At 36.1% G+C, this 12,641-nt stretch overlaps 1 protein-coding gene across 4 annotated transcripts in view; it reads right to left on the reverse strand.

Moving 5' to 3' along the window:
* Positions 1–710: 710 nt before the first annotated feature.
* The window catches only part of AHCTF1 (AT-hook containing transcription factor 1), an 86,506-nt gene continuing 74,575 nt past the window's right edge, over positions 711–12,641 (reverse strand). For all 4 annotated transcript variants that reach the window (XM_055419745.2, XM_055419747.2, XM_088845510.1 and 1 more), the window contains 5 exons: positions 11,859–12,067; positions 8,527–10,360; positions 4,017–4,150; positions 2,862–2,944; positions 711–1,165 (listed from right to left, as the gene is read on the reverse strand). In XM_055419745.2, the coding sequence (XP_055275720.2) occupies positions 976–1,165; positions 2,862–2,944; positions 4,017–4,150; positions 8,527–10,360; positions 11,859–12,067 (2,450 nt within the window). In that variant the 3' untranslated portion in view covers positions 711–975. The remainder of the gene's footprint in view (positions 1,166–2,861; positions 2,945–4,016; positions 4,151–8,526; positions 10,361–11,858; positions 12,068–12,641) is intronic.

Here is a 12,641-nt window from a genome sequence, read left to right on the forward strand (position 1 = left end):
CTTTTCCTTTTCCCACACCTACTCACACTCTTTACCCATCCTCAATACTCTGTGCCTGAGGTCCTATGAGAATTTGTTATTTTAAAACCTGAATGAATGTTAAGGGATTTCTGTGATTCAGTAGCAAGCTCCTTCACAGCAAGAATGTTTATAAAATTTGTTCAGACTTTTCATTCTATTAATATTAGGCACATACAAAGTGCACTGAATAGCCACGAAACAGTCTTTTTTAAAAAACATTTCCTTTCTTACTACTCAAACCCCTTTAAGAAGTTGCTAGTGAGCAGTGAACCGGTCAGTCTAACCTGGATAATTAGTCTCTGAATAATTAAGAGACTTTAAAGATAATAGCCTTTAAGCTTGCTGAACAAGAAATGCCAACATTATATTTAATCAATGCATTACTTGGAAAATTACTAATTTGAGGTAGAATACACAAAATATGTTAAACTACAAAAAAGTGGCAAAATTACATGCCCATAAGTCCATTCAACATAGTAACAGCCTCAATTTAAGATTAGAAGTCTTAATCACAGAAGCAAAGTGCATAAATTATAAAATAGCAACTTAAAAAAAAACAACAGTTCAGTCATCTTCAAACTGGTCTAATATTTTTAACTAAAGACAAAGAAAATGGAACCAGTATCTACTAGCATATAAAATAATTATTAAAACAGAAATCCCCTCTCAAAAATCTAACAGACACAGACTACTGTAAAGTATACTTTATTTAACATTCCAGTAAGCCATATTTACATATTATATAAATGTATGAAGTCTTAATATAAAATAGAAAAAACTGCCTGGACTAAAAGAATCACACTCCATATGGAGTTACTTTACTTATTGAAGACATTGTTTACAAAAATTTACAATAATTTATATAAATTATTTTCTTCCAAATTAATGATTTTTAATAATCCACACAATTCTGATGACTTTACAAATAGGTGTACATTAAAAAACTTGAAAAAATTACAGCATTTTTCTGCGTAGAACTTGCTTTGGAAAAGAAGACAACTTCTTCCTGCTCCTTCCAACAGTTTTTCCCGTTACTTCTGCAGTCTTTCTTGGTTTGCTCGTGACTCCATCAACTGGGCTTGCCAAGGGAGAAATCAGCTTAATTTCTACTGGGGGAGGTGACCAACTTTCTTTTTCTGTGTTTCTGAAATAAAGATATAACGCAAGTAAGAATAAACATGTTATAGTATAAAATGTAGTCCACTTCCCAATATATGAAGAAATCCTAGGTATTACCTTTTTCTAGTGCTTTCATTTTATAAAGGAGAAGTAAAATAAAACTTTAGTCAAATAAACTAATTTGAAGCAGAGTTAAAGATTCACATGATAGAGATTATCCTTTATGTTTGGGATCCTCAAAACAATTACTGTTTGAATTTTCATTTAAATATTTCATATGTATTAATAAATACTACTGGTTTACAAGGAAGGGCCAAATATCAGTAGTCGGTCCACAGAAGGAGAGCCCAGTAGGCCCATAAAATATATGAGAAATGGGAATTCTCCAATACCAGCAATTAGAAACTACGTATATATTTCATAATATAAAGTAGTTTTCCAAATATACACAAAGCCAATTTATATGTAGTTTTATTAATTATAGTCAAAAACTCTCATTAAATCAGTTTTTAAAGTAAGATAAAATGAATTACTTTGTACTTTTATGAAATTCAACCATATCTAAGCAAAACAGATCTGAAGTGGGAGTAATTTTGCGATGAAGTTTTAATTGCTAATAGTGACATAATCACAGGACTTTTATGTTTTTAATGACTTTTATTGATAGTTTTATCCCTCTTCACTAAAGAAAAGGTGAAACAATGCACTCCCCTCCCCAAATTCATTGTAAAATAACAAAGCTTTGTCAAGTATTCAACTACCCCCACCCTACTGTGCTTAGTCGCGCAGTCATCGCGCAGTCATGTCCAACTCTGTAACTCCACGGACTGTGTAGCCCCCCAGGCTCCTCTGTCCATGGGGATTCTCCAGGCAAGAATACTGGAGTGGGTTGCATGCCCTCCTCCAGGGGATCTTCCCAACCGAGGAACTGAACCCAGGTCTCCTGCATTGCAGGTGGATTTTTTACCGTCTTGAGTCACCAGGGAAGCCCTTCACTCATCCTTTTTAAAGAAGGGGTTTTCATGCAATGTTAAAAAGCATATTAAAAAGCAGAGACATTACCGACAAAGGTCTATCTAGTCAAAGCTATGGTTTTTCGAGTTGTCATGTATGGATGTGAGAGTTGGACTATAAAGAAAGCTGAGCACTGAAGAACTGGTGCTTTTGAACTGTGGTGTTGGAGAAGACTCTTGAGAGTCCCTTGGACTGTAAGGAGATCCAACCAGTCCATCCTAAAGGAGATCAGTCCTGAATATTCACTGGAAGGACTAATGCTGAAACTGAAGCTCCAGTACTTTGGCCACCTGATGCGAAGAACTGATTCATTTGAAAAGACCCTGATGTTGGGAAAGATTGAAGGCGGGAGGAGTAGGGGACGACAGAGGATGAGATGGCTGGATGGCACTGCCGACTCAATGGACATGAGTTTGGGTTGGACAGGAGTTGATGATGGACAGGGAGGCCTGGCATGCTGGAATCCTTGGGGTTGCAAATAGTCAGAAACGACTAAGCGACTGAACTGACTGAATGACTTTCATGCTATGTTAGAAAGTAACCTTCTGCAGTGAAATCTGACAATTACAGAGCTAGTGCATATAAATGCCCCAAAGAATGATCTTTTTCTGATGAGCTTCATTTCTCTCTTGTAAGTTGAGTCTCCACCAATATAATTTTAAGAAACAAAACTGAAAATAAAAATTACAGCCTAGAAAAAGTCTTACTTGCTTGTTTGTTTTGTTTTTGCAGTCCTGATTCTTTTCACTTGTTGCTTTCCCACCGTTTCAGTTGACTGACCATCATTTTCCTGTGGGTTAAAATTTTTGAAAGATAAACATTAGCTAACTATTCAAAATTTAAACTGAAAAAGTTCTATCCTGAGTCAAGGACTATAGCCAGACAGTGCTAAATGAATTTAACCTCAATAAATAATCAAATGGACTCTGTGTATTTTTTGGTAGAAACCTTGGTCATCTAGGACAGCTCATTATCCCTCATCCCCACACATTCAATTCATCTCCATATCTTATCAATCTTATTCTGGAATCTTTCCATTGTCCACTGCAGTGTTCCACTGCCTCTGTCCAAATCCAGGCTCTGGGTGCTGCATAAGGATTAGACCACCATCAAATATTTCTTCCTCCCTAGAATTCCTTTTTCACTGAAATTACTTAAAACATGCACATGGTTATTTGCTAGCTTGTAAAGAGCCCCACCCTCATCCTCATGCACTGCCAGGCCTCTGTGCTTTTGCATCTGCTGTCCTCTCTTCCAGCAGTGCCTGTCTCCTTTACCTTCTGTCTGTAGCGTTATCTGAGTATAAATGATTCTTATCATGCTGTGAAATAATTATTTGTATTTTTGCCTCCTCAATTAAACTGAACTCCTGAAAAACAAGGAGTCTGCCTGAATTATTTTTGAATCTTTGTCACTGCATAGTAATGGCTCATAGCAGATAATTCAAGAAATGCTCATGAATTAAGATTGGTAAATATAAAGGTCTCATGTTCATACTTAACCCATAAACTCTTTTAAATTTAGAGTTACATGCAACTAGTCAACTCTGACACACTCTCTCCAAGTGTGGTCTATGGATGACACTCCAGGGGGTCTGGGACCTGCATTTTAAACAAATACATTCAAATAATTCTTATGGGACACTACAGTTTTAAAACCTTTCCCCTAATAGGCCATTTCAACTGCAGCTGCCAATAATACACCAAGAGTAATATACCAATCTATCTTAAAGCTGCTAGGATCCCCAAAAGATAATTTTGGTCTTGGAGTATAAACACCTGCTGTTTTTAAAGAAGTTTACCTAGGAAGCACTGCTTAAAAAATAAAAAGCATGCATACCAATAAAATCATGCATTTCTTACCAGTCCATCTGTACATTTGGATGTATTCAATGGGTTTTTCCGCCTGGTCCTTAAAGCGGGAGGTGAGGAGACAAATTGAGAAGGTAAGTCTGAAACTAATTCTTGCAGCTGTGCAGGAGCCTCTATTTTTTTAGCTAAAGAAAGGTAGAAACAAAGAACAAAACACCATCTATATATATATGCGTTTTATATATATATACACACATATAAAATCAACTTACAAAAAAAGTTAACACCTGTGAAGTGCAATTAAGGGAAATAAAGCAAGGCACAATAAATGAGGTGAGGTACAGCATATTTGAAGGTTTGAAACAAGGTGAAATGAAGGTTTGTGGCAAGTCTACAATCGGTGCCATTTTTCCAACAGCATTTGCTAACTTCATGTCTGGCACATTGTGGTAATTCTCACAATATTTCAAACTTTTCCACTATTAACTATATTTGCTATGGTGATCAGTGATCTCTGATTGACTGTTGCAAAAAGATTAGACTCACTTAAAACTCAGATGATGATCAGCATTATTTTTCCAATGAGCTATTTTTAATACTACCATACACTTAAAAAAGACTGTAGTATTGTGTAAACATGATTTTTATATGCACTGGGAAACCAAAAAAATTTGCATGATCTGCTTTACTGTGATATTCGCTTTATTATGATAGTAAGGAACCTAACCTGCAAATATTTCCACGGTGTAACCTGTCGGTGTAACCTGAACTACTTTGTTCCTTAATTCCTACTTCTCCAGATGCAAGGTTTTTATTTCAAAAAGCGATTCTGTTTACAAAGTGGAGACTCAAACTACCTTTCCTTTCAGGTCATTCTGAGCCAGTTGTTCCAGGCAAGAGGACAACAGAAAAGTCCACAGCACAAAAGGCAGAAAAGCAAGCAGAGACAGTAATAATACAGAAAAAGACTGATAGGAAGATATTCCACAGAAAAACAGGAAGAGTTTAAGAATTAGTTGAAAATATGTAATTAAAAATTTTTATCACATTCTTGTCTCCGTATTAATGGTGATTAGCAAGGCAATTATGGAAGTTGCAGGGTACAGTTGAACCTGTCTGCCAGAAGTTAAATCCTAGCTTCTGGATTTATAAGCTGTGTACCAAAAGCAAGTCACCTAAACCTCCCTGTGCCTCAGTTTCTAATATTCACAACAGTGCTTTAACATTACTGTGAAGATTAAAGATTAGAATAATGTTAGTATATGGTAAGTGCTTTATAGATGCTTGCATATTATTATTTAAAGAATATAAAGAATGCAATTTACCAATCTCTGAAAGAAAATTTCCAAATTATAGAGTTCAATATTATTTTATCTACTGGGACAATCAAGAGTTTTATAAAATGCCAAATTCTGCTCTTAAAGGATGTGAAGAGTGAGGTCAGAAATAAAAGTCCTCTCTGCTCCCAGGTGACGAGTGGCATAAATGGCACTGGTAGTAATTCTCCTCTTTTGTAGGTAAGAAAATAGACAAACAAACCTATACTCTTTCTATAAAAATGATACATTCTATTTTTCTCCTTCCAGGCTACCTGGAGCAACAGCTTCTTTGGCTTTTCAAACACAAACTCATATTCCTCACTGAGTTTCCCTCTGCACCCAAAGGAACAAAAATGTATTATCACATGCAAAAATGTTTAGCTCCACATTCCTTCCATATGCTTCTATCAGCCAGACAAGAGTTGATTATATTTCTTTGTACGTCAATTTCTTGCCCACTTCTGTAAGCTTTCTGGGGTAAAGTTCTAATGGCCAGACTTAAGGCCCAGGAAGTTCAGAAGTCCTATAGATTCAGTCCTATAGTAATGTACTGGTAAACAGCTTTCTGGGAAGGAAAACAACAACAAAAACACAGCTCTGACTCACAGCATTTGCCTATTTCGGTGCTATAAATGTTCCATGGTTGGCTCAAAAAAAATTCCTGAGTATTTAGCAACTGGCTCTCATCAGCCAGCGGGAATAGGCTCCAAGACACCACTATTTACTCATTATCTGGGTGTTATGGGTGCTCAATTTCTTCACTGTGGAAAAAATAATGGTACCTATACTACACTGGGTTATACTGAGAATCAAATGAACTGATAAATGTATACTCTAGTATAGACTCAGGCATATAAGCAAACCCTTCAATATCTGCTGCTGAGTAATGGAATTACAGAAAATCTATTGAAATGTCAAACTGAACATTCTTTTTTAGCTAGTGATTCTAAGATATGTGTTTCTTTGACATGTTTCAATTAAATAGAAGATGGCCTCCAGTTTTCTAATCATATAATATTTCTGTATCCACTCTTCTCTGTACCTCCTATCCCTCCCTAAAAAGTTAGCAGGCACAAGGGACAAGAAGGAATTGTAAGAGTGTAAAACCTATAATCTAAGGGCAAAGTAAGAAAGCAAATGAATCTTGGCAGCAATTGCTTTGTTAAAATAGTGAATACACACAAGAACCCTACAGAGTAGCCATTATTACCTTTATTATAAAGATGAGAAAACAAGATTCAGAAAGCTAGTTAAGTGGCAGAAATGAGAGATGTAAGTCCCAAACTACTTCTTACCTCTAACTCATACTAGAAAATCTGAAAATAATTCAAACACCTACTAGGAGAATGTCTGGGCAATCTGTGGCACATAAATGAGCTGAAATGCTACACATGTGAACTTTTACACATTATCAATGTGTAAAAAACAAAACACAAAACCATGACCACTCAGGATTTTGAGGACATTTTCCAGTATCTGAAAAATGCTCATGAAATAAGTAGGAGGTGAGAGGAGTAATATGTATACATACACACAAACTATTGTGCATTAAAACAAACTATATATTCAGCTAGAAGGATATACAAGCAGGTGTAAACAGTGGTTACTGGTCCTCTAGATGACTAAACTAAATATTTTTAATTTCTAATTTTCTGTGGCAGACATGTATTATTTTTATTATAGAAAAAAGTTAGTTAATATGTATATGGATAAAGAATGTAAAGATAACAAGGATCAGAATTATTGAGGTGTTTGGCTATGATAGTCATGAGAAAAGTATAAAAGAATTGTTAATGACATTCTTCTATCATTCATTGCTCTTTTACATGTTAACTTTTATCTAGAACAGTAGCCTAGTAAAGTTAGCTAAAATCTCACATATTTGGTCATTTAATTTTCCTCCATGGAAAGACAACACTTTCCTAACAGCATGAATAAACCAAAATAAAAATCAAAATGTACTCAACAATGGTGGATGGGATGGGAAAATGGAATTCCTAACAACTACAGATTCATTTTTAGAACAAATGATCAAATCTATGGCAAGCATCCTTTCTTAGGCTCTTATGTAATATAACAACTTAATAAAATATATTTAAAGAGGTTTTTGCACAGCAAATGCTGAAGACGGAAAATTTTAAGTTTGTGGATTTTTAAATGACTCATCTTTCTCTTGGCCTTCCTCAAGTCAGGAGGCAACTATACAGGACGTTCACCAATGCGTTAAAAAATACATACAAGAGTTTAGTACAACAACAGTTACCCACTTTACTTACAAGTCCCTAATCTGCTTTATCAGCACCTTTTTAGATCTTTTTTCTTAACTGTCTCCCTCACTGAATTCTGCCCAACAAATCTTAAAAGCACAAATATACTGTATATCTGTTTATGTACTGTATATACATCTCTGCTTTATACATGGGCTTCCCAAGTGGCTCGGATGGTAAAGAATCTGCCTGCAAGGCAGGAGACCTGGGGTCAATCCCTGGGTTGGAGAGATCCCCTGAAGGAGGACATGGCAATCCACTCTAGTATTCTTGCCTGGGGAATTCCATGGACAGAGGAGCTTGGCGGGCTACAGTCCACAGGATGGCAAAGCCTAGGACATGCCCAAGCGACTAACAGACACACTATACATAAAGACTAAGAGACTTCACGCCTGTTGAGATGATATCAACTATACCTCTAAACAATACAATTAAAAGCTCATGTCATCATGGGAGGGAGGTTGGGCATGTAGCCTTGCCAGTTCATGGACAACAAGAAATACGGATTTAAATAATTTCTGTATCATAATCAAGATAATTCTACTGCTGCTTCCCTTCAAAACAATTTGAAATTGTGGACATCATCTGGAATATGAGACAAAAATGAATGTTCTATCTGGGGAAAAACCAAAACCAAGTCACTTATGATATAAGGACAGAATGAAGAGAAACGATCCTATTCTAAAAAAAATTAAACTTTTGTCAAGTTAATTATAAGATTTAAAAAGTCATAGTGAAGCAGAAAATTCTTGAATCCAAAAATAAACTTTAAAATTAAAACATTAATATTTTACTATTAAAAGATCAAAAAAGTTTTTTTGGAAGGGAGGGGGAGTCCCTGTAACTACAAATCATTTTTAGGAGCTATGATCCAATAGTGCCTTAACAAAATCTAATCATGTTTGAACTGATTTAAGTTTAAGCTGAAGACTTTAAATGAGATGGAAATTATTCTTCAAATAGAAATAAATGTACCTTTCTCTTTCCTTGGAATCTTTGACACAAGAGGAGAAAATAAAAAAGACTCATTTTTTGGTTCAGAAAGGTCCGGCAACAAGATGGCCTTGCTAGATCTAGTCCGTGTGCTACGGGAAGATTTAGTCAAAGCAACTGTAGCAAGCAATTTTTCTTCTTGGTCATCTGGCTCTTTGTGTGCCATTTCTTCATCTATGCACTTTTCTGGTATTGAACGTAATGAACGTTTTTGGCTTTGGTTTTCAGTCCTTTTTGTAAGCTTCTTCCTAGAGCTCATCACTGCAGCAAGTTCCTCATTTGGCATGAAAACTGACTCTTCTAAAGTTGGTTTTCCGACATCAGTATTTTCACTTTTAGCTGGGGTGTTTCTTGTGGATCTCCTTTGGATGCTGAGACCTTCTCTCTTCTTGAGACTTCTTGCTTCCATAACAGCCTTAGATTCTACATCTTCAGATGGATTGATTTTTCTTGGTCTACCACGCTTCCTAGGTGTAGCAGGCGTACCAAAATCTGCTTGAATAGTCAACTGGGAGGAATCAAGTTTGGAATCTTCTATAACATCCAATGCACTAACTTCTTTGTTTTTAACCCTTTTACTACGTTGAATAGGCAGTTGTTGTTCAGCGGACTCCCCTTCTTGTTTATATCCAACACTCTCAGAAGCTTCCAAATGAGCACTTCTCAATTTTCTGGTACTTCTGCTAGGACCTGCTACTTTGTTGACTTTCAGATCATTTATAACTTCAACACTTTCCTGATTTTCTACAGATTTAGTTCTTCTAGGAGTCCTTTTTGTAGCAGACGAAAGCTTAACTTCTTTTCTAAAAGAACTTTCTTCAGTTGCTGCTTCCCAGAGCTGAGATGATTTTAACCTTTTTAATTCCCTACCTGGAGTAACTTGTAATTCTTGCTCCACAGAATTAGCATTTTCTAATGTGTCTTGATTAACATCTTTTTTTCTCCTTCCTCTCCTAGGAGTAATAGAATTTTGAGGTACTTGCTGGTTATGAGATACTCCCTTGTCATCAGAACAGGCACTTTCCAAAGCTCCTGCAATTTCTTTTGTTTTCCTAGTTTTCCTTGTAACTGAAAGCCCCAGCATCTCAGGAGTAGCAACAGCTGCTGGCTCTTCCTGTTGCGCTGATTTGACATTCAGGTTTTGGACACGTCCTCTCTTGCGAGTTCTGGAGGAAATCATGTCATTAACCTCGCTGACATTTATAGTCAATGTACTTGTTTCCTGAACAGTCTTAATTGTAGAGTTGGCCAACTTGGTGGAACACATTACCTTTTGGCTTATTAAAGGTATGTTTTCTTGAATGGACTGTTCCATTGTATCTGAAGTAATTTCTTTACTTCGCGTGTCTTTAATTACATCTAATAAATTTTCTGCAATTGCTACTTTAATTGGTTCAGGCACATATGGTAATGTCTCTACCCTCTGGGACTCCTGATCACTAGTTATGACAGATGGCAAATTTGCAACATGTCTGTGATTATCACTTTCCTCACTGCATACATGTTTTTCCTCAGTGGCTGCATTAGCTGCTTTAGCTAATACATCAGATGCTGCAGAACCATCTGTCTCTACTTCTCCTTCTTCACCTTCCAAAATCAAGGTAAAGTTGCTCTGTGCCACAAAATGTTCTCCATCTACCTCAGCAATGTCACACTCAGCAGAGTCTTTATTATCAGGTAAGTCACAAAACTGTTGCTCAATGGTATCAAAATTGTATTGAAGCTTAAGAGTTCCTGAGGGATACAACTCATTAAATGAAAGATTCCTAGCCTCTTGTCCTGCATCTTGACCTTCAAGCTTTTCATGTTCAATTACCTAAAATGAATTAAAGATAAGAGAATGTTAACATATACATTTTAACCTAAAGCATAAATTTTTTTAAAGACCATCTCACCCTTGGTGTATAAATTGTTAAACATAAACTACATCGATATGGCGTATACTTATGGGTTTACTTTATTAAAATAGCCATTTAAGCAATCAGACTTTCTCACTCAGTCAAAATAATTAGATAAAAAAAGATCGAAATTCTGAATGGAATTAAAGTAGAAGTCTACATTTCCCTGGCTAAAAAAGACAGTCTTAACAAAAATGTTAAAAATACTATGATGCTAACAGTTGCGGTAATTAAGGACTTATTCTATTCTCACCCAAGGAAAAAAAAAATGAACCGGAGAAAAAGAAACAACCCCCAAACTATGTTCTAATGATAATCCCCAAATTACCTAACTAACCACACTTTTCCTAAATAGCATGATCCCCATAAGGTTGAAGAAGAGTTCACCTACATAAGCTCCCTTGGGCTAGACTCAATCCTCTTCCCTTTGCTGGGGCTGCATAAACCATGAAATTCCTAAGGCTTTCAAGTTCAGTACCTCTCTTGCAAGGGTTTGGTGGAAGAAGGAATGGTCCTTGCATTTACCTTTTGGTAAGGGAAGGGGAGAAAAAGGAGGAGGCAGAAAGTAACAGAGAGATCTCCTGACCAAGAAGGTAGAACATTACCACCCACCTAAACAATGACATTTTCCCACTCCCCACACATTCACTAAAAGACTGGAAATACCCAGAAATGAGGATTCCCATTTATACTACGCCCACAAATTTTATTAGATTCCTGGCTGAAGGAAAAGTGAGTTTATCCATCTAATTCAGTGAGAATACTCATGAAATTGAATATGGATAACCAAGACATTTTTATGAGTTAAACTTCCCAACTACTACACAATCATAAATAATTAGAAGAGATTATTTTTCTTCACCTTAAATTCACTTATCAGGCAAAACTTATTTGTTGATAATAAAGTAGATTTGGTGGGATTTTTAGGAAACGTAAGTCATATTAAATAGCAAAAAATCCCACCTTTCTGGAGTATATAAGAAGTTAAACCCCAGGCAGCAGAATATCATTTTCCCAAAGTATGAAGGGAGGGGAGATGGCAGAAAATTCTATTTAACTGTACTCAACTATTTTCAGATATAGGCTCTGGATAGTTTTGATGTCATGCATGTTTCAAGAGTAGCTAATATCTGTTTTCTTATGGCTAAAAGACCTTTCATTTGAACTGGATACTGAGTGAAAATTATTAAAACTGTGACTTCTTTAACAGAGTCCTTTGTTTTTCATGAAACCAAGTTCTTAAAGGATGATCTCTAAAATTCCACAATGTATTTTATATACCTTTTCAAACACAGGTTTTTATAAAGGGATTTCTATATAGCAGTGAAACACACAAATACATCAGAGCTATGGTTTGAAGCCCAACTAAACCAACACTGAGAGACTGACAAAGAAATAAAAAATCATTTTTTTTACATGAATTTCTTGAGTATCAGGAGGATCATCAGAAATTGGAGACTTTTCTTCTGGTAAGTCAACACTTGCTTTTAGTACATCAACTTCTATTTCATGATCTTCTTTTAAGTTCAACTCTACTTCCTGGTCAAGCCTATGTTCAGAGACCATAGGGCTTTCAGAGGTAACAGGCCCAGATCTTCCACCATCACCAGGGACTTCGGCCATGGCTGAAAAAAAAATGAGAGTTAATCTTCCATGTCTTAAGCTAAACAAAAAAAAGATACATATACAACCGGGGAGGCAAACAGAAGGGGAAAGGCTGCACTGCACTTAATGTTTCCCTGAACAACTGTCAAGAGTGCCCAAACGCGTCAAACATCTTGAAGAGGAAAAGCCTATGAGGATCTGTACACACTCCTCCTTCATTAGTATCCACTCACTCGATTTAGACAATACCTATCTGCTTTTCAAAAAGACAAAATATAAACAATAAAGTATCAAAACCCTGTGTACACCTGTTGACCTAGTAAGGCCATGTTTGGGAATCTACGTGAAAGAAATAGTGACACAGAACGTGCACAGATGTATACACAGTAATAGTCACTGCAGAAATGAATCAGCAAAACAAACTCATCTCTGAAGAGCCAGCATCTAAATGAGAGTGGACACTCAAAAAAAAAGGGAAGAAGAAAACAAATTCACTGGGGAAAAAAAAGGTCAAATGAATTCCATATATCTGTTAATCTTCCAGGGAGCAAATTCAGATGTTTGTGATTATTTTCTAATAACAATAAGCCAATC

Source organism: Moschus berezovskii, chromosome 17 (genome assembly GCF_049115385.1).
Source record: "Moschus berezovskii isolate FMDL1 chromosome 17, NW_MosBer_1.0, whole genome shotgun sequence".
In the NCBI taxonomy this organism is placed as follows: Eukaryota; Metazoa; Chordata; class Mammalia; order Artiodactyla; family Moschidae; genus Moschus; species Moschus berezovskii.